Genomic DNA, 24,015 nt, shown 5'->3' on the forward strand with positions numbered 1-24,015 from the left:
CCTTCTCGACATGATCCCTTCCCGACACTATTTTTGAAAATGTAACAGCTGTTAAGATAACAGCTTCCTCCTCCTCCTCCTCCTCCTCTAACGGGACTTAGCCGTGTTTAGCTTCCTCCTCCTGCTCTAATGGGACACAGCCGTGTTTAGCTTCCTCCTCCTCCTCTAACAGGACATAGCCGTGTTCCTCCTCCTCCTCCTCCTCCTCACAGTTACGGAGGTCAGCTGAATCCCCTTCTCCTTACCACAGTACTGTATCCGACAGTGTGATGTCATAGAGGACAGCATAATCCCTCCTCTTCCTCCGCAGCGATAACGTCAACATAGTTATGCTTGTTTAGACATGCTCGTTAACAAGGATACTCTATAGTAATCTCAAGCCTTTACGAAAGGTGTAAAGGGAATGCAACAAGTAGAACATTTTAAATTTTATAAAATATTTATTTACTGGTTTTTATCCTATTTCTACATGTAATATCACAATAACATTATTGTTGTAACTGATGTGCGTCTTTACACAATATTACGCCTACGACATAATTTGTCTTGTATTTCTTGAATCTCCCGTACATACAATGTGTATCCAGCATCTTAAGAAGCTGTTAAGAGTTGTAATCCTTCAATGAGTACGTTAACATTTTTACAGTATCTTACATCTGTATACAGTAACAGAGTCTTGCTAATAAGTGTAGACAGCTGATGTGTAGAAAATGGAAGAACTTGTTTTGATGCGGTACGTGCTTCTGCAATGTTATCAGTAGAGATGATTATTGTTTTAAGGGAAATGTTTTTCTTCAAAGGTACGTGTATAAATATTTGCGACGTGTTAGCCTCCGGATTGTAAAACTGCAATGTTAATGGTGATGATTAGAGCCCGGATTTCCATGCAAATGCATGTTTTTAAATAAGCTAGCTACACTTCTCAAACTTTGCAAATATTCGTTTTACGGCTTAACAATTCCAAATAACCGTTCTTTTTTCATGTTTGCATGTTTTGGCATTTTTCGGAGAAAATTCATGCATAATGCATATTTGGAAGATTTTGGATTTAATAGCGTATATTTGGACGTTTAATATCGCATAATATGACTTTTATTCTGACTTTGACGCATATATATTGTTAACTTGCATCATAGTGCATTTTCTGAATGTTAGTTTGCAGAATTTGGGACAATTTTTCATGTTGTAGGCTACAGTATGTCTATTACTGAGAGACGGAGAGAATGTATTCCTGGCATCCTATGTGACAACCATAGTTAGTAGCCTACATACGGTACAGGTCCTACAGTATAATGCAATTAATCAAACACTTTCTTATCTGTTGCTTGAGCAAACAATGACGTAAGTCGGAAGGCCCCACGTCGAAATCTAATTCTTAGGAATAAGGTGTCCCAGTTTTACAGTTGTACATTGCTATAAATTGAACCGTAAATTGTGCATTAATCATTGACGGCTCATTTTTCGTCTGTTAGACGAACAAAAGAAACCTTGTATCGCACTTCTGTGGCGCCGCGTTACTGGGATAGCAGCTTACAAATTATGGTTTTTCATTGAACCCTCTACCGTTGTTATTCTGGAATGTCCTACCCGGAACTCTCAATCGTCACACGTCTGTGTTATCGCAGCAAGGAATCGTTACCACTTATTGAGGACATTCAAATGTGTCTGCAATCATCGCATGGAGAAGCAGCTGCCGCAGATAGAGATAAGTTGAACAAACTAATTTGTTCAAATCCTGATTTTGAATTCGTCAAGCTTATAAAAGACGTATTGTGGTGAAAATGCAAAAGATGTACAATTTGACCTCACTTTGTCCAAATGTCTTCATTGAATTATGCGTCTATCACTTCTCGTGACGTAAAAAGATAATTTTCTGTGCCTAAGTATGTGCTGAATGATAAATGGATGAGCTTAAATCAAGACAATTTGGAGGAATTAGGATAGTTGTTGTTCCATGTTTCAAAAGGAACTGAATTTTGATAGTGCATATTTTCCAGTTTATTGTGCATGTTTTGCCATATGATAGTGCATGAATGCATGCATATTTGAGATTTGATAGTGCATGGAAATCCAGGCTCTAGTGATGATTATTGTTTTAAGAGATATGTTTTTCTTTAAAGGTAAGTGTATAAATATTTTTCTTCTACGTGTTAGCCACTAGATCGTAAGATCGTCGGTTTAAATTGTAATAGTGATAATTATTGTTTTAAGAGAAATGTTTTTCTTCAAAGGTAAGTGTAAAAATATTTGTGATGTGTTAGCCTCTGGATCACAAGACAGTTGGTTTAAACTATAATGTTACAAATTAAATAATTGAAGTTCAACCAATTCAATACATAAAAGAAAGAAATGTAGTAATTACATTCTTATTTAAATGGGACCGGTTTCGACCCTAGTCCAGGTCATCGTCAGCCGTAAAAACATGTAGGCAAAATCACACAATGTTTATGAATATTGGAGAACGGTCAAATGGGTCAGTTTCACACTCTGTCAGGCACAAAGTCACAACACTATTAAATAATATATGAAGATCATAAATAACTTGAAGTCGCAGACGAATAGATTTGTAGAAGCAAACCGCCAGTTCCCGGTGATCAGCGCGGCACATTCAAGGTCATGCGCTGCGGTCTCGAACGCCAAAGTAGAGTGGAGAATGTCTTGAAGGTCCAATATTTGTCTCGGTTGCGGGAAGTTAAGTTAAGTACCGAGACAAATATTGGACCTTCAAGACATTCTCCACTCTACTTTAGCGTTCGAGACCGCAGCGCATGACCTTGAATGTGCCGCGCTGATCACCGGGAACTGGCGGTTTGCTTCTACAAATCTATTCGTCTGCGACTTCAAGTTATTTATGATCTTCATATATTATTTAATAGTGTTGTGACTTTGTGCCTGACAGAGTGTGAAACTGACCCATTTGACCGTTCTCCAATATTCATAAACATTGTGTGATTTTGCCTACATGTTTTTACGGCTGACGATGACCTGGACTAGGGTCGAAACCGGTCCCATTTAAATAAGAATGTAATTACTACATTTCTTTCTTTTATGTATTGAATTGGTTGAACTTCAATTATTTAATTTTTAACGTTAATTATTTCAATACGGAACAATGAAATTTTTATGTTTAAATTAAACTATAATGGCGATGATTATTGTTTTAAGAGAAATTTTTTTCCTCACAGGTAAGTGTATAAATATTTTTTTTCTTCAATGTGCAACGTATTAGCCTCTAGATCGCAAAACTGTAATGGTGACGATTATCAAAGATAAGTGTATAAATATTTGTGACGTGTTAGCCTCTAGATCGCAAGAGAGTCGGTTTAAACTGTAATGTTAATAGTAACGTTTAGTGTTTTAAGAGAAATGTAACAATTAATTCTCTATTTCGTAGATTGATCAGTGTTCTCATACAGGTTTTTAGTCTATACCATCCTAGTTTATGAGGCTAGGGTTAGCATATAGCTTGTGCATGCTAATCACATCGTGGTGATTATTGTTTTATGAGGAAGCACATCTATCCTCTGCAGGTCTATCGTTCCAGTGACTATGCATTTACCTTGGAGTTGCCCTCCTGTCAATCATTATAACATTGTAGATGCACAACTAGTATTCACATGTTCGGTTCCCGGGATTAGAAGATAGTTGTGAATATCGACCGAAGATATAGTCGCAGAAAATCGTATTGTCTTGCGTTAGCAGCGCCATTTAGCGTAAGTATATTCTAAAAAATCCTCTCCGCAGCGAGAGGACACTGTAGTTGGATAGGGACATAAAAACTGTAACAGGATTGTACATGTTCTGTCACTACAATGATGTTATTGCTGCAGGTTAAAAACAAAAATAGCACATGCTCACTCCCGTAATGCAAAAAGCCTTAAGCATAAGATCATGTTGCCATAGTTATGCATGTTCAGGCTTGTTGAGCTGACCTCTTATGCCCCGTCAGAGGAGGAAGAGGAGGGCGGCTGTGTCCCGTCAGACGAGGAGGCCACAAGAGTCTATGTATAGCTGCCATCTTGCGCAGTAGCCCCTGGGCTACCTTTCTCCACAAGAGCCTGTATATAGCCGCCATCTTGCACAATCACCCCTAGGTCATCAAGGTGATAAGCTAGCCTACTCTCATTAGACGGCCTTGTAGCGCAAGGAAGATGGATATATCCGCCATCTTGCACAGTAGCCTCTAGGCTAGCTTACTCCATAAGAGCCTGTGTATAGCCACCATCTTGCGCAAGCAACCCTAGGCCGTTTCTTTAAGTTCTAGATCTCCCCTGACCCATCTTTCTCCATAAGAGATTATGTATAGCCGCCATCTTGCGCAGTAGCCTCTATGCCAGCTTTCTCCATAAGAGCCTGTGTATAACGGCCATCTTGCTCAAGCGTCCCTAGGTCGTCTCATAAAAGCCTATGTATAGCCGCCATCTTGCGCAAGTGCCCCTAGACAGTCTCATAAGAGCCTACGTATAGCCTCCATCTTGCACAAGCACCCCTAGGCTGTCTCATAAGAGCTTATGTATAGCTGCCATATTGCGCAAGCACACCTAGGCCGCCTCATAAGAGCAGCCGCCATCTTGCGCAAGCGCCCCTAAGCCATGATTGTATAGCTGCCATCTTGCACAACTGACGTCAGAAAGGGCATCTACCCGTAAAACTGATGTTAGTCTCCTCCATGTGGTTAGGTTCGCTCTCTTACACGTCGGGAAGGGCATCTAGCTGTAAAACTTAAGTTAAGCCCCTCCAAGATAGCGGATATGAGGTTAGGATCGCTCTCTTAGGCGTTGGGAAGGGCAATGAGCCGTTAAAGTGAGGTTAGGCCTCTCAAGATGGCAACTGTGACGTTAGGCTTGCTCTTTTATGCAAATCCGCAAAATCGGCATTGTACAACTACTATACTAGAGGTCAATGACCTCGGGTCAGAACCTGCATAGCTACTCAGGTGCTGACTCAGCAAAAAAAAATGCTGATGCTATGTTTCTGAACCGACTTTGCCTTACTACTTGGGTGATATGCTGAACATAACCGAGTAAGGAGTTTTAGACTTACGATGCATATACATCATATTAATTAAGCATGGGACAATAATTCTCACCTTGATAAATGAATGACAACATTTATAGCCCCATCTGCCGTTTTTCCAATATGAACCCCAAACGGATGTATGATTATTAGGAAACACATCTTCTTCATACTTGGAGCGAATTATCTGCTTTTCTTGTCCCTTTATAACAAAGGAGAACAAATATAAGTCCTACGTATAATTTTCATTACAATAAAAACTGCACAAAATCAACATTCATTGTAACAAATACCAGTAACCTGAAAAAAAAAAAATTAATTACTGTCATATGAAAACAAGGTCCAGTAAAAATATTCTAAAGAATAAGACAAAACTAACCACATACTCTCTCTCTCCAGTTGTCTTTTTTTCACAGAAGTTATAGTGAAAATACTGTTCTCATTGTGATTGTACAATACCTTTTATCATATTTTTAACTAGTTAAAATTAAGCACAAGTTATGTCAGTTCAGTACTTACACACCACTGAAGCCTTAAGTGAGTAAATGACAAAAGAATAACATTTCAGGAATTTTTCCAGCAATTTGTCACTTTTATGCAGCATAAACCTCACATCCTCCTCTGCGAACCATGTGACCTTGCCGCGGTGGGGAGGCTTGCGTGTCCCAATGATGCAGATAGCCGAGCCGCAGGTGCAACCATATCGGATGGGTATCTGTTGAGAGACCAGACTAACGAATGGTTCATCGAAAGGGGGGTAGCAGCCTTTCGGTAGTTGCAAGGGCGGCAGTTTAGATGATTGACTGATACGGCCTTGTAATAATACTCAACATGGCTTAGCTGTGTTGATACTGCTACACGGCTGAAAGCAACGGGAAACTACAGCCGTAACCACCTCCCGAGGACATGCAGCTCTCTCTGTATGAATGATGTACTGATGATGACTTCCTCCCAGGTAAAATATTCCGGAGGTAAACTAGTCCCCCATTCGGATCTCCGGGTGGGGACTACACGAGAGGGGGCGATCATCAGGAAGATGGATACTGACATTCTGCGAGTCGGAGCGTGGAATGTTAGAAGTTTGAATCGTTGTGGTAGGTTAGAGAATCTGAAAAGGGAGATGGATAGGCTAAAGTTAGATGTAGTTGGGTATAAGTGAAGTACGTTGGCAGGAAGAACAGGATTTTTGGTCAGGCGACTACCGAATTATCAACACGAAATCAAACAGGGGTAATGCAGGAGTTGGTTAATAATGAATAAGAAAATAGGGCAGCGGATAAGCTACTACGACCAGCATAATGAAAGAATTATTGTCGCCAAGATAGACACCAAACCAATGCCCACCACAATAGTGCAGGTCTATATGCCTACTAGTTCAGCGGATGATGAAGAAATTGAAAGAATATATGAGGAGATAGAAGATTTAATACAATATGTCAAAGGTGACGAGAATCTAATTGTGATGGGAGACTGGAACGCAGTGGTAGGCCAAGGAAGAGAAGGTAGCACAGTAGGAGAATTTGGATTGGGACAAAGGAACGAAAGAGGAAGTCGGCTGGTTGAATTCTGCACTGACCATAATTTAGTCCTCGCCAATACTTGGTTCAAACACCACAAACGACGGCTGTATACGTGGACGAGACCTGGAGACACTGGAAGGTATCAAATAGACTTCATTATGATTAGGCAGAGATTCAGAAACCAGGTGTTGGATTGCAAAACTTTCCCAGGAGCAGACGTGGACTCTGACCACAACTTGTTGGACATGAAATGCCATCTGAAGTTGAAGAAATTGAAGAAAGGAAAGAATGCAAAAAGATGGGATCTAGACAAGTTGAAAGAAAAGAGTGTGATGGATTGTTTCAAGGAACATGTTGCACAAGGACTAAATGAAAAGGCCGAAGGAAACACAGTGGAGGAAGAGTGGAGAGTCATGAAAAATGAAGTCAGTAGGGCTGCTGAAGAAATGTTAGGAAGGAAGAAAAGATCAACTAAGAATCAGTGGATAACTCAGGAGATACTAGACCTGATTGATGAACGACGAAAATACAAGAATGCTAGAAATGAAGAGGGCAGAAAAGAATACAGGCGATTAAAGAATCAAGTGGATAGAAAGTGCAAGGTAGCTAAGGAAGAATGGCTGAAGGAGAAGTGCAAGGATGTCGAAGGCTGTATGGTCCTGGGAAAGGTAGATGCTGCATACAGGAAAATCAAGGAAACCTTTGGAGAAAGGAAATCTAGGTGCATGAATACTAAGAGCTCAGATGGAAAGCTACTTCTAGGGAAAGAAGACAAAGCAGAAAGATGGCAGGAGCATATCCAGCAGTTGTATCAAGGTAACGATGTAGATAATTTCGTTCTGGAACATGAAGAGGCTGTTGATGCTGATGAAATGGGAGACCCAATTTTGAGGTCAGAGTTTGACAGAGCTGTGAATGACCTAAATAGGAACAAGGCACCTGGAATTGATGATATTCCCTCTGAATTACTGACTGCCTTAGGAGAAACCAGCATGGTAAGGTTATTTCATTTAGTGTGCAAGATGTATGAGACAGGAGAAGTCCCATCCGATTTTCGGCAGAATGTTGTTATACCTATTCCCAAGAAAGCCGGTGCTGACAGGTGTGAAAACTACCGCACTATTAGTTTAGTATCTCATGCCTGCAAAATTTTAACACGTATTATTTACAGAAGAATGGAAAAACAAGTTGAAGCTGAGTTGGGGGAAGATCAATTTGGCTTCAGAAGAAATGTAGGAACACGTGAAGCAATCCTGACTTTACGTCTGATCTTAGAGGATCGAATCAAGAAGGACAAGCCCACGTACATGGCATTCGTAGATCTAGAAAAGGCATTCGATAATGCTGATTGGACCAGGCTATTTATGATTCTGAAGATGATAGGGATCAGATACCGAGAACGAAGAATTATCTACAACCTGTATAAAAATCAGTCTGCAGTGATAAGAATCGAGGGCTTTGAAAAAGAAGCAGCAATCCAGAAAGGAGTGAGGCAAGGCTGCAGTTTGTCCCCTCTCCTTTTCAATATTTACATAGAACAGGCAGTAAAGGAAATCAAAGAGAAATTTGGAAAGGGAATCACAGTCCAAGGAGAGGAAATCAAAACCTTGAGATTTGCCGATGATATTGTTATTTTATCTGAGACTGCAGAAGATCTCGAGAAGTTGCTGAATGGTATGGATGAAGTCTTAGATGAAAATAAATAAGTCCAAAACAAAAGTAATGGAGTGCAGTCGAACGAAGGCAGGTGATGTAGGAAATATTAGATTAGGAAACGAAGTCTTAAAGGAAGTAGATGAATATTGTTACTTGGGTAGTAAAATAACCAACGATGGCAGAAGTAAGGAGGACATAAAATGCAGACTAGCACAAGCAAGGAAGAGCTTTCTTAAGAAAAGAAATTTGCTCACTTCAAACATTGATATCGGAATTAGAAAGATGATTTTGAAGACTTTCGTGTGGAGCGTGGCATTGTATGGAAGTGAAACATGGACGATAACTAGCTCAGAAAGAAAGAGAATAGAAGCTTTTGAAATGTGGTGTTACAGAAGAATGCTGAAGGTGAGATGGATAGATCGAATCACGAATGAAGAGATACTGAATCGAATTGGTGAGAGGAGATCGATTTGGCTAAATTTGACGAGAAGAAGAGATAGAATGATAGGACACATCTTCAGACACCCAGGACTTGTTCAGTTGGTTTTTGAAGGAAGTGTAGGTGGCAAGAACGGTAGGGGTAGACCAAGGTATGAATATGACAAACAGATTAGAGCAGATGTAGGATGCAATAGTTACGTAGAAATGAAAAGGTTAGCACAGGATAGGGTGGCATGGAGAGCTGCATCAAACCAGTCTATGGACTGATGACTCAAACAACAACAACAACAAACCTCACATGCGACTATAACTCTTTAAAAGAGCATAATGGAGAAGAAGGTTGTACAACAACAAAGAGAATGAACACAATTTGATCATTCTTTTACTCATAAAAAAAAAATTATAAAAATGCTATCTTGACAGAAAAATTTGATATTAGTAGGTGATATGTCAAAATATAACTTTATACAGTAGAACCTCGATAATTCGAAATCGGTTAATTCAAAATCCCGCCTAATTCGAAGAAGCTCTCGTTCCCGGAAACATGACATACAGTTTTGCATGTTATTTAAATTGTTTAATTTGAAATACGGATAATTCGTAATTCGAAGTACAATGTCGGCCTCATTACCGAAATTCAGACTTTTAATTCGAAACTGCCATTACATTTTAAAACAATAGTATGTTACAGAGTAATTTCAACTCAAATTTATCCGCTCCGCGTCATAATAGAACGCACGTTCCGGAACGCGGAGGGGTAGCTTTCCGCACTTACACTCACTTTGGTGGGTCTACTGTGCGCTTCATGATTGCTAAGTTGAATGAAATCAGAATTCTTTTGTATTCGACCTTTTAAGGAACGCCGTAATATCACGCAACAGGCAGTGTGCGGGAAAACAGAATCCGCGAACGTTGGCGATGCCGACGGTTGACGAAAAAACGTGGCTCATATAGTAAATTCGTAGGCATCGAACAATATTTTCATTGCCGGTGAAACTGCATTGCTTTATTTTAATGCGAGTCCAAACGGTCTTATGGTTTTAAAGGAGAAATTGCCAGCCGGGAAATCGTACAAGTGTGAGGGATGGGGGTCATAGTAGTGCGCTGCAATGCACATGGAAGCGAGATACTTTATCCCCTCGTCATAGGAAAGTTCGATAAGCCACAATGTTTTAAGAGCGTCGAGCACTTTCCATGTCAGTACAAAGCATCTATAATAAAAATGCAAACAGTAAAGAAATCCAAAAAATAATGCATTTGCACAGGGGAACTGGCATAATTTATCCTCGTCTTTGAATTGTGCGATTTTTTTCTTTCGTTGCGTGAGGTTATGTTTGTCAGTGATTTATCCAAGTGCATTATTTGAACAATGTAAATTCACCTTGTGGGATACATTTAGAAAATAGTTTTTTCCAAGGCATTTGTGACGTGGCAAGTGTTTACATTTCTGAAGTATGAGAGAAGTGCCATGGCAGGAAATCGTACAAGGATAGAGTCATAGGAAAGTTCGATTTTAAGGGCATCGGGTACTTTCTGTGTAAATACAAGGCATCTAAAATGCAAACAGTATAGTAATCCAATTAATAAAGCACTTGCACATGGGAGCCAGCATAGATTTCTCCCGTCTCTGAATCGTGCTTTTTTTTCTTTCTTTCGTTGCGTGAGGTTATGTTTACCAGTGAGACATCCGAGTTCATTATTTGAATACTGTAAATGCACCTTCTTGGATACATTTTAGAAACAGTTCTTTCTTCATGGCATCTGAAAGGTATAAACTGTGAATCAAGGTTAATTGCATGCAGTAACAGGCCTTAGAATATTTTGTACGCGGCAAGGGTTGGTACTTCTGAATTGTGAATTAGCGGTTAATTCGAAATCACGTAATTCGAAGTCCGATTTTTGAATCCCAACGACTTTGAATTAACGAGGTTTTACTGTATTAGTTTTCAAACATAACTGAGTAAGGATCATAGCATCACTGAGTTGATTCCCCCCCCCCCCCCCCTCTCTCTCTCTCTCTCTCTCTCGCTGATCTCTAAACTTTTGAAAAGTGATCTCCCATATTATACAGTGTGATATTCAAATGAATATCCTGGGCTTTCTGCATGTATTTGGCAATAACTCACATTGTATAGCTGGTAACCTTACCAAGCCTTCCAGCAGTACATCTTAGGTTGTGGGCAACTACATTTCACTTCATAAGTGATTGCTTTTTAGCTAACTGCTAAACAGTGAATGTTTCCATGTTATAAATTCGTAACACATAATTCTGATGAAGAGTTAGACAGCAATTCTTCGAAGAGTGAGAACATGTGATTGCATTCCAGAAACTGTAAATAAATTCAAATGTGTGGGTTCAAAGATAAATCAGAATGCTATTTGGAATTCATCTGTACTAACAGATGAAAAGCTCCATAATATTCAAGAATGAGTAGAGCAATTTTCAAACAAACTTGTTCAAGGAAACTTGTTCAACAAACTAATGTTTCTTATTTCACTGTATGACAACAAATAGCTGAAATTTAGACCCAACAAAGTAACAGAAGTGTGAAGTGTAAGTAAAAGGAAGCCTGCAGCTAGAATACTCTATTGCAATTGGTTTCTTCAGTAGTGAAAATTTTAACCCTAAAAAGATACCAGTACCATTTTCTGATGAGGCAAGATTTCATTTGAACAAGTAGGTAAATGCTCAAGATAACGGATACTAACCAAATGAAACTCCACTCCACACCTCCACAATTGGTGTTTGGTGTACCATTCTTACAGCATTATTCAGTTGATCCTGAACAAATTATATTTTCACAACTGATTAAGACAGAAAAGGATGCTTCAGTACTTCCAGCTAGATGGGGCTATGGCTTTTATGGCTTGTAAATCATCATCATCATCATCGTCATCATCATTTTCCCTTGTTGAGTTCATTCCATTTTTCTTAGTCTTTTCACCACTCCTCATTCATAATTGTCGTCCAGTTCCACGCTCTGTTTAATAAGCCTGTTCTTCAATCCCTCCATCATGTTCTTTGTCTTCCTCGACCTATCCTCCCCTCCAGCTGCAGTTCAAAACTCTGTTTTATCATCCTTTCACTGCTCATCTGTTTTGTGTGTCTAAATCACCTTAACCTGTTCCTTTTTATCATTCAACTTCTCCACTTAAATTGCTTTCTTTATGTCCTTATTTTTAACTCTGTCTCGTCTTGTCTTCTGAAGCCATATTCCTTAGAAACTTAACTTCAGCTGCCTTGATACAGCTTTCATCTCTTCCTGTAATAGGCCAAGTCTTTGTCCGATATGTTGTCACAGGGATGAAATATGTCTTGTACATTCTTCAAATATTTCAAGTTGATATTGTGTATTGATTAGGTGGTTATTCTATTTTTTCCCCCCCTCTAGTTATATAGTCAATATGGACCAATATGAGCACAATTCCTTGTACTGTAACTTCAATGACGTATCTTTATTGCACAACAGGTTTCTTACACTGTGGTAAAAAGCACTTCTCTTTCCACTCCAGTCTGCAGTTGCCATTAAATCACTTCCTCTTAAAGTGTTCTATTAATGTATACAGCAAATCATACAACACTGAAATGTTATTTAATTGTGTTCAAACAGTATGTGTTCTACATATGTACTATCATGTACCACACATTTTTCATAACATTTTTGAAGAGAACTGAACATGTTGATTGAACAAAGGTTGCTGTAAGGACATAAAATATGATGTTATCTTCTTGTGTAATTCAGGAATATTTCTAGATGGGCTATATGTCTCAAACACTGATTCCGGGCGCAGAAAGGTTATGGGAATGGAATTCCATGAGAAATTAAGTAATCTCCAAAGTGTCATTGCAGAGTGACTGCCCCTCAGTGTGGGCTGTAGCTCCATTTTGCTGCATCCATTGGCAATGGAGGAGTACGTTTCTAGCACAAGTCTCGCACGAATGGGGTTATAATGAGTTTTCAGTAAACTACTCCGCCCAGCTCTTTAGAAATATGCTGAACAGACCTATTATTCAAATCTAGTTTCAGCAATGTTTGTCATAGACTGTGCATTGGCTGTTCTGTTGTCCCCTTTTGTTAACATAAGACTGATCCCATATGATGGAACTTGTTAATGTCACAACATTTTTCTGTTATTTAGTGTCTTCATATTAAACTGCTCCTCGCACCGTTCTTTAATGTGAGGTAAACTCAACCCATTCAGATGCCTCACTCCATATGACCAGAAATAATGTTTCACGATAAACACCGTCTCCTCTTATATTATACACAACTAGCTGTTACCCATGGCTTTGCTCACATGGATTTCGTAATTTGATAAAAGTAATCGTTCCTCACTACTGCACTAAGACATTTTATGAAAATTCCTAAGGTATAAAAACTCACCAAAACTCTGACTTTTATATACCCCAGTACCTCTTTACAAACACGTTTGTGGTATTGTCTTTTGGGGCTAAGATAACCTGGCTACTGGCAGAGCTAACTCTGAATCATGTGACATACAACTTTCCATGTGAGAAACAGCCCTCTCTCAAGTCATTAAAAAAAAAAAAAAAAAAAACACCCCAAATTGTTTTTAAATGAGATTCCAAATACCAATTCCCACGTCTGTAACATCTGCAGTTTTTGAGATATACATATCCCCATAAAAAGTAATTCAACCCTTCTTTATCCCTTCCCCTTCCCTTTTAAGTGGATTTTCCGAAAACAATTTTTTGAGACATAACTATCCTCATAAAAATAATTTAGCTCCCCCTTCACTTCATTTCACCCCCCACCCCTATGTGTCTCTTTATTTTTAAAGGAGATTCCAAAAACCAACTTCCACGTCTGTAACATCTTCAGTTTTTGATATATATCATCATAAAATGAATTTGACTCCCTTTTCACTTCTTTTCACTCCCCTTAAGTGGATATTACAAAAAAAAAAAAAAAAAAGTTTCTTTATTTTTAAAGCAGATTCTAAATACCAATTATCACGTCTGTAACATCCTATTTTGAGATATAAGCATCCCCATAAAGAGAATTCAACCCTTTTTTCAGTCCATTTAACCCCCCTTTTAGGTAGATATTTCGATAAAGAAAGAAGGAAAAAACATGTGCCTCTAATTTTAAAGGAGATTCTAAAAACCAATTTTATGCGTGTAACATCTTCAGTTATTGAGATATAAGTATCTTCATAAAAAATAATTAGATCTTTTTCACTTCTTTTCATCCAGCTGCCCTTAAAGTGGATTTTCCAAAAACAAACACATACATGTTTTCTTATTTTTGAAGGAGATTTCAAATACCAATTATCACGCCTGTAACATCAGTTTTTAAATTATAAGTATCCTTACAAAAATAATCCAACCTGTTTTCACTTCTTTTCACCACCCCCTTTCCCGTTTTAGTGGATCTTCCGAAAACATAAATATACATGCTTCTTTATTTTAAAAGGAGATTCCATTACCAGTTTTCATGACTAACATCTTCAGTTTTTTAGATATATGTATCCTCATAAAAAGAATTCAACTCATTTTTCAGTCCTTTCCACCTCTGCCCCCTTAGTTTGGTTTTCCAAAAACAAAATAATATGTTTTTCGTTATTTTTAAAGGAAATTACAACTAACAATTTTCACATCTGTAACAGCTTCAGTTTTTTAGATATAAGTATCCTCATAAAAAGAATTCAACTCTTTTTTCACTTCCTTTCATCCACCCCCTTAAGTGGATTTTCCAAAAACAAAAGAGAACATGTTTCTTTATTATTAAAAGGAGATTCCAAACACCAATTTTCATGTCTGTAACCTTCAGTTTTTGAGATATAAGTATCCTTAGAACGAGAATTCAACCCTTCTTCAGTTCTTTTTGTAATCCCCTTAAGTGGATTTTCCGAAAACAAAAAAATATACGTTTCTTCATTTTTAAAGGAGATTCCAAACACCAATTTTCACGTCTGTAACATCTCATTTTTTTGAAATACCAGTATCCTACCAAAAAGAATTCAACACCCTTTTCAGTTAATTTAACAACCCCACCCCTAAAATGTTTTTATTGAAAATAAAAAATACATGTTTATTTGCAAAAGAGATTAAAAATACCAATGTTCATGTACCATCTTCAGTTTTTGAGTATAAGTGTCTCCACAAAAAGCAGATTCCAAATACCAATTATCACATCTGTAACATTCTATTTTGAGATATAAGTATACCCATAAAGAGAATTCAACCCTTTTTTCCAGTCCTTTTAGGTGGATATTTTGAAAAAGAAAAAAAAAAAAAAAACATGTTCCTTTAATTTTAAAGGAGGTTCCAAATATCAATTTTCATGTGTGTAACATCTCCAGTTATATTCTCAGGGGAGTATAAATGACCATTTTGTTGAAAAAAAAAAATCATATTTATTTTTATTTTTATGCAAAACATTATTTGGAATTTGCTGATTAATTTGGTCTACAATTTATTAAATTTGCTTGATTAGAAGTATATTTAATTTAATTTAATTTAATTTAATTAGTTGCACAGGGCATTTTCAGGATTTCATTAACTGTTTTTCAGTAAACACTTAATATCTCAAGAACCATAAGGCTGTTGTTTGATTTAAATTCTAGTGGAAACCTTGCTGCATAAGTTGGTGGGACAGGCATAACAGGCATGATATTCTTAGGTCAGGACTACAAACAGGCCCACCATGTGCTCAATTTCGACTTCATCCAGGCTCCTTTTTTTTTTTTTTTTTTTTTCCTTTACGTCGCACCGACACAAGTAGGTCTTATGGCGACGATGAGATAGGAAAGGCCTAGGAGTTGGTGGGAAGCAGCCGTGGCATTAATTAAGGTACAGCCCCAGCATTTGCCTGGTGTAATTTTATGCCTAACAATGATAACTGCAAATGAGTTGAACCAATTTTGTGTATAGTATATTTGGTGTATCTTCTAAATGTAAATAAATTGTAAATAAAGTTTTGTATATCTGAATTCCTTGAGTAATTTATGCTCCCAAATTTTTATGATTTCTTACCTTTATGATTTTCCCATAGCGAGAATACTCAACATAGTCTTCAGTCTGAGCCAACAACAGCTCTCTGGGGGGAGCATCAAGATGCTCTTCTCCACCATATCTCTGGAGAATGCTCTCCTGAACCTGACTCTTGAACTGGTCTTTCTTCTTATCATACTCCTTCTGAAGCATTTCCAACTTTGTTGGTTCAGCCAATAGATGGACATCAACTCCCTTCTCATAAGCTTCCCATGCAAACAACTGAGCAACTGCATGTTTCTGAGTATCTCCAGTAAAGCGAACAAAGTTCTCACCTGCATAATCAACACTGAAACATATTGCATACAACTTTTAATGTTATTATATTTGAGTTCAAACATAAAATAAGTTACATTAAATTATGTTCTGAATCTTCACAAGTTTCTGGATGCCAAAAGATAGTGTTGTAATATGGCAGAGGTGGTAAATAAACACACACAATTGGTAGCATTTATTCTGGGATTTATTAACTAACTATTGTTTACTCACCTACACAGGCCTACTAGGACCACACCTTAGCTGACACAGTACACACAATTACATCAGTTTGCGCTCTCTCTGCTCTCACTACACAATCACACTAATTGTTCACTCTATCGCTTACAAACTAAAATACCAACACTACCATTCTTTCACAACTGTCAAATATACCGTATTTTCTCGCATAATTAATGCCCTTGCATAAATTACGCATCCCAATAAAAAACTACAAAAAAGTTTAAAATGACAAACATGAAATTCTAGGTGTAAGGCTCATTACTAAAGATAATAGGCAACTTGATGTCTTTGGAGTGTACAGACCGGGAAAGGGTAGCGCTGATGCTGATTCAGAATTATTTGATAAGATAAGCAATCAGCCATGTGGGAAACAACATGGAAAGGAATGTGATTGTAGCGGGAGATCTGAATTTACCAAATGTCAACTGGGAAGGTAATGTGAATGACAGGAAGCATGACCAACAACTTGTAACATCTTGTAATGACCAATAAATGGCAAATAAGTTAATATGAGAAGGGCAGCTGATTCAGAAAGTGATGGAACCAACTAGGGCAGAGTTAGCCAACTGCATGTTCGTGTGACGTCAGGTAACACGTCACATGCTTTGCTCGGGCAGCGAAACGAAGTACTTTGTACTGTAACTGAGAAGTGAATGCTAGAGGGGCGAGGGGAATCACAACGTCATTCCTAAGGGGAGGCCTAAGGGCTGCAGGTAGTACAATGCGGTTATGTGTAGTACGTATTTCTCTCCACATAATTTATTGTAACGTAACTTGTAATGAAGTAGCATAAAAGGTATAAAGCAACTTTATTTCTACATATACAAACTAAACTTGCTTTTTCCGGTGAATCTTTCGAACTTATATTGATCACAAAATTGCTGTGTTTTACAATATCACCCACTGTAAAAACAGTACTAATAGTAACAAACAGCACAGTTTTACAACAAAAATAGTACAGAGAGTAATCTGTAAACTTAAAACATACGTTTTACCTCATGATATCAATACACAGTTGCCACTCGTGGGTTTCCTTGATTTTTGTAGTCTTGTTTCGTCGACTATTTTTGCAATATTTGGAGTTAATGTTTGAGGAAACACTAAGTTTAAGAGCACACTTCAAATCGTGACCTGAGAACTGGCTTCTCTGTTTTGGTTTTGTTGATTTAAAATAGAAAAGATTAGTTCACAGGCATACGTGGAACCGAAAATACTCAACATTCTCGCTGCAAACCTATGCAATTGGGGAAACCTGTTTTTTTAATATTATGAGCCCAACTACTCCAGAATTGGGCCCTACCATAGAAGGTCCACCATCTGTTTCTATTAAAACTAGTTTGTTCGATGGCAAAGAAGCATTTTCAATAACACTTACAATAAAGTTGAAAATGTCCATGCCTTTCGTGGTATTCTTCATAGGCACTAAATCCAGTATTTCCTCCCAAATTGTAAAGTTTTTGTCAACCCCTCATATGAAAACCGCTAACTGGGCCGTGTCAGAAATATCTGTGCCCTCGTCAATTGCTAAGGAGTATGCCCGGAAGCTTTTTGTTAGTTCTAATAATTGTAGGTGGACATCATCAGATAGGTCTTGAATTTTTGTCGACACTGTGTGCGTGGACAAGCTGGTAGCTTCGAACTCTTGAATGATATTTGAACAAAACTCCTCACCTGATAGAATTAAACATTCCTTTACTAATTCACCACCACTGAATGGTTTAAGTTTCTTTGCAATTAAATATTAAAAAACTCGTGTCCTCATACCGAGATGGTGCAGCTCTTTTCAGGCACACCCCCATTGGAGGTGAACTGCATGTACCATTTCAACCACATACCAGCCCTCCTGCCATTCTTAAATTTCTGGCAGTACCTGGAATCGAACCCGGGCCCCCGAGGACGGCAGTTAATAACACTAACCGTTACGCTACGGAGGCGGACTGCAATTAAATATTAAATTTTATAACTCAGTCGAACTACTGACTCACTGATCGAATGCTCGACATGGTTATTTAATTTACCTTTTAGTTCTGTAATTACATGTACCCTTTCCTCGCCTTCATACTGATCATAATCAGCAGCGTGATACAAAGTGTAGTGGCGTTGTAAATTATATATTTTTACATACTGTAGCTCTCTTCTACAAACTAAACATTTAGCTGTAGCAATCCTTTCATTTGCAACAAATAAATATAGATCTTCCCATAAAGATAAAAAGATCGGAGGCGTAGATAGCTTCTCGCACCGTGATGTGCCCGGTTCGTCCATACTTATGTACTGTACTGTACCACTAACCCCATATGGCTGAGGATGTTGATAGGTATGTCAAAATCATAACAAACCTTTATTCAAAATTTGATCCTAAACAATTTGGAGTATCTGGAAACTTATATTCAACTTTTAACCACGCCATTTTCAGTTGTTGCAGATAACGTTGACCTAGACCTACAGTTAGAGTTATTAGATTTACAGTGTGATAGAGCACTAAGAGGTCAATTTGTAAACAAGAAGGATTTGTGTGGCTTTTTGTGAAAAGTGTCTATAAAAGCCGTAGCCACCAGCATGTATGTCACATCACGTGTTTACTACAAAGTGAGGCTGTCTCTTCGTGTCACTCTACGACAGCGGCTCCCCACCTTCTGCGCTCTTACATCACATGGGCTCTCCGACGTCACACGGTCTCTCTTACATCACACGCCAGCTAGTTGGCCGACCCTGAACTAGGGGGAAGAATATCCTGGACGTGGTGCTGGAAAAAGCAGATGAGCTCTATAGAGAAACCAAAGTAATAGCTGGTATTAGTGATCATGAAGCTGTTTTTGTTGTAGTTAAAAATAAATGTGATAGAAAGAAGGTCTTAAAAGTAGGACTATTAGGCAGCACCATATGGCTGATAAATCAGGCATGAGAGAGTCAGTGGAAAACAGTAAATTAAAATGTAAACAGACTCTGGGATGGGTTTAAAGCAATTGGCGAGGGATCTGAAAATACGTTTGTACCTTTAAAGGTGGTAAGGAATGGTAAAGACCCACTTTACTATAATAGAAAAATAAAGCGATTAAGAAGGAGGTGCAGATTCGAAAGAAATAGAGTTAGAAATGGCAGTGGCAGTAAGGAGAAATTGAAGGAACTTACTAGGAAACTGAATCTAGCCAAGAAGTCACCTAAGGATAACATGATGGCAAGCATAACTGGCAGTCATACAAATTTTAATGAAAAATGAAAGGGTATGTATAGGTACTTTAAGGCAGAAACAGGTACCAAGAAGGACATTCCAGAAATCATTAATGAACAAGAAGAGTGTGTATGTGAGGATCTTCAAAATCCAGAAGTATTCAGTCAGTAGTATGTAAAAATTGTTGGTTACAAGGATAATGTCCAGATAGAGGAGGTGACTAATGTTAAAGAAGTATTAACATTTACATATAATAAAAATTACATTTACAATAAGACACAAAAGTTGAAAACTGGTTAAGCGGCTGGAATTGATAAGATTTCTGGGGATATACTAAAGACAGTGAGTTGGGATATAGTACCATATCTTAAGTACTTATCTGATTATTGTTTGCATGAAGGAGTTATTACAAGTCATCACTCTCACTTTTGGTCTGTATTGAAAACAGTGATCTCACTTAGTTTACAAAAGGAGTACATTTATTGTTCAACCTATTCAATACAATCAGTACCACGTTAGGTGGTTAATTAGACATAGAAAATCTGAATATTATGAGGACATGTTTCACCCTTCTTATTGGGCAACATCAGCCATATTAATTTAATCTTAAAACAAACATTGTTAAAAGGACAATAACATTTATAATTTGTAGAAATTGAACTTTGATTTGTTATGATATTAACTTTATAAAATAGTGGTTATAAAATATGATATTGGGACATACAACAGCTGCTAAAATTATTGTAAACTAATTTAAAATCTTGTCTAAAACAGAATTTGTATCGATATAAAGTTTTTAAAACGGCACATATCCGGTACTGAAGTGGATCCTCTTCGTTATAAAAATCAGCATATATTTGCTGTGGCAGTTGCCAATGTAAACTTGAGGGTGAATTTGTTAATATTTTGCGTTCCAACATTAAAAGATTGGTTAAGAGAAAAGGCGAATGTTATGATGTTATCCTCAGTAAGTTGATTGGTCTAAAATATTATCTGATATAACCATTGCAAACAGACGTTAGTGTGCTGGTTGAAGCTGCTGTGAGAAGAGTTCCTACTGGAATCAAAGTGCTTCAAAGTACTACTGGATTCAAGTAGGAAATCCAGACAAACCAACGCTGCTAATACAGTAAGATAGATATACATACGGCATTTGATATAACCACACTCTATTCATTGATGTTCTACATCTTCTAGAAAGACTACATTTTCACGTGAAAATCAAACATAACCTTCAAATACTCGAAATAAACTCTTCTCACAGCAGCTTCAACCAACACACTAACGTCTGTTTGCAATGGTTATCTCAGATAATATTTTAGACCAATCAACTTACTGAGGATAACATTCGCCTTTCCTCTTAACCAATCTTTTAATGTTGGAACGCAAAATATTAACAAATTCACCCTCAATTTTACATTGGCAACTGCCACAGCGAATATATGCTGACTTTTATAACGAAGAGGATCCACTTCAGTACCAGACATGTGCCGTTTTAAAAACTTTATATCGATACAAAGTCTCTTTTAGACAAGATTTTAAATTAGTTTACAATAATTTTAGCAGGTGTGGTATGTCCCAAAATCATATTTTATAACCACTATTTTATAAAGTTAATATCATAACAAATCAAAGTTCAATTTTTACAAATTATAAATGTCATTGTCCTTTTAACAATGTTTGTTTTAAGATTAAATTAGTATGGCGGATGATGCCCAATAAGAAGGGCGAAACATGTCCCCATAATATGATATTCTATGTCTAATTAACCACATAATGTGGTACTGATTGTATTGAATAGGTTGAACAATAAATGTACTCCTATTGTAAACTAAGTGAGATTGAAGGAGTTATACCAAATGATTGGAGAGTTGCTGTAGTAGCCCCTGTGTATAAAAGAAAGGGTGATAGACATGAAGCTGAAAATTACCGGCCAGTAAGTTTGACATACACTGCATGTAAGTTTTGGGAAGGCAGTCTTTCTAATTACAGTATATTAGACATGTTTGCAAAATAAATAGCTGTTTCGATACAAGGCGGTTTGAGTTTAGGAAAGGTTATTCCACCGAAGCTCAACTTGTAGGATTCCAGCAAGATATAGCAGATATCTTGGATTCAGGAGGTCAAATGGACTGTATCGTGATTGACCTGTCTAAGAGATGAGTTACTTATAAGGTTCAATCTATTCAATACTAATTACGTGTTGTATAGATGTTATTCACAACATTTATTTAACATGGGACCGGTTTTGACATTTAAATGTCATCATCAGCCATAAAACAAATCACAAACAAATGAGCAAGGACATATTAATTAAAACTGGTTGTAGTTACTCAATGAAATATGTACATTAAAAGTCTTTATATGTCCATACACACCATGTGTCAAACAAACCGTCAAAACGTCTGTACGACACGTAATTAGTATTGAATAGGTTGAACCTTATAAATAACTCATCTCTGTGATCTCAGTTCAATACTGAAACAACAATGAAACTCATATCTTTGAATGACCTGTCTAAAGCATTTCATATGGTGGATCATGGGAGACTACTGCCAAAAATGAGTGCAATTGGACTAGACAAAAAGTGACTGAATGGGTTGCTATATTTCTAGAAAATAGATCTCTGAGAATTAGAGTAGACAAGGCTTTATCTGACCCTGTAATAATTAAGAGGGGATTTCCTCAAGGCAGTATTATTGGACCTTTATGTTTTCTTATATATATAAATGATATGAGTAAAGAAGTGGAATCAGAGGTAAGGCTTCTTGCGGATGATGTTATTCTGTATAGAGTAATAAGTAAGTTACAAGATAGTGAGCAACTACAACACGACCTCGATAATGTTGTGAGGTGGACAGCAGGCACTGGTATGATGACAAACGGGGTTAAAAGTCAAGTTGTGAGTTTCACAAATAGGAAAAGTCCTCTCACTTTTAATTACTGCGTTGATGGGGTGAAAGTTCCTTTTGGGGAAAATATTGTAAGTACCTAGGTGTTAATATAAGGAAAGATCTTCATTGGCGTAATCACATAAATGGGATTGTAAATAAAGGGTACCGATCTCTGCACATGGTTATGAAGGTATTTAGGGGTTGTAGTAAGGATGTAAAGGAGTCTCTGTTAAGACCCCAACTAGAGTATGGTTCCAGTGTATGGGACCCACACCAGGATTACTTGATTCAAAAACTGGAAAAAATCCAAAGAAAATCAGCTCGATTTGTTCTCGGTGATTTCCGACAAAAGAGTAGTGTTACAAAAATGTTGCAAAGTTTGGGCTGGGAAGAATTGGGAGAAAGAAGACAAGCTGCTTGACTAAGTTGTATATTCCAAACTGTCAGCGGAGAGATGGCGTGGAATGACATTAGTAGACGAATAAGTTTGAGAGGCATCTTTAAAAGTAGGAAAGATCACACAATATGAAGATAAAGTTGGAATTCCAGAAGACAAATTGGGGCAAACATTAATTTATAGGAAGAGGAGTTAGGGATTGGAACAACTTACAAGGGAGATGTTCAATAAATATCCAATTTCTTTGAAATCGTTTAAGAAAAGACTAGGAAAACAACAGATAGGGAATCTGCCATCAGGGCGACTGTCCTAAATGCAGATCAGTATTGATTGAAATGTTCACGAATTTGATGCATCCACTTCTTCCATCATCCATCACGCAGCTCCCGATGCGTTTCGAAGTAAAGATATAAGCTACTCAAGTAATAACCTTCCTATTGCAAAACCGGGCATTCCAAATATGAGCAACGTGCTGTTATCAGCCGGTAGGAAATACTACTGCACTAGTTCAATGAGAGAATCAGCCCAGAAGTGACTGGTGATGCTCTATTCCAGTCTGGTACAAACATATTTTACAAGTGTTTCGGGTACGGGACATCGCTTTCTGTGATCTCAAAATTGTTTGTTAGTCCACAGTGAGCAAGTATTCGAGTAATAATGCATAATATAAACTCTCAGTGATCAGTTACACCGAAAAATACGGGAATAGGGCAGTGGGCCGCCAAGTATTCAGTGTCCAAATGCAACGTGCGCTACCGCGGTAACAGAAGTGCACTTGAAGCGACCAACTAGTCTCGCAAAGCATTTCGCGGACCAAAAAGCGGCAAGTTTCCACAAGTTGAGGAGGATTTGCTTAAATATACGATTTTGTTACGCAATGTTTGATATGCCGTTTCTTATGAAATGCTGTATTTTAAAGGACGAGAAAAAGCCGGTGCACATGGAATCAGTGTCTCCTCCTCCTGTGGGTGGGGGCGGTAGAATAACACTCACGGTATATTTTCTTCTGTAAAGTATCCTCTACCTGTCGTAAGAGGCGACTAAAAGAGGCCCCAGGGGCTCTGAACTTTGGAGCATGGGTTGGCGACCACGAGGCCCTTAGCTGAGTCCTGGCATTGCATCCACTTACTTGTGCCAGGCTCTTCACTTTTATCTATCCTATCCGACCTTTCTTGGTCAACTCTTGTTCTTTTCCGACCCTGACGGTATTAGGTTCCCGAGACCTAGGGAGTATTTCATTTTCACACCCTTCGTGGCCCTTGTCTTCCTTTGGCCGATATCTTCATTTTTCGAAGTGTCGGATCCCTTCAATTTTTCCCTCAGATTAGTGTTATGTAAAGGATGGTTGCCTAGTTGTACTTCCTCTTAAAACAATAATCATCACCACCACCACTCAGTGTCTC

The 24,015-nt window shown here is 37.8% G+C and overlaps 1 protein-coding gene across 1 annotated transcript in view; it reads right to left on the reverse strand.

Moving 5' to 3' along the window:
* The window catches only part of Slu7 (Pre-mRNA-splicing factor Slu7), a 143,464-nt gene that overhangs the window by 50,380 nt on the left and 69,069 nt on the right, over window positions 1–24,015 (reverse strand). Inside the window, exons 8-9 of the mRNA XM_067137551.2 lie at window positions 15,634–15,940; window positions 5,090–5,218 (exon numbers count right to left, since the gene is read on the reverse strand). Of these exons, the coding sequence (XP_066993652.2) occupies window positions 5,090–5,218; window positions 15,634–15,940 (436 nt within the window). The remainder of the gene's footprint in view (window positions 1–5,089; window positions 5,219–15,633; window positions 15,941–24,015) is intronic.

The sequence above is a fragment of the Anabrus simplex genome, chromosome 1 (assembly GCF_040414725.1).
Source record: "Anabrus simplex isolate iqAnaSimp1 chromosome 1, ASM4041472v1, whole genome shotgun sequence".
NCBI classification, from domain to species: domain Eukaryota; kingdom Metazoa; phylum Arthropoda; class Insecta; order Orthoptera; family Tettigoniidae; genus Anabrus; species Anabrus simplex.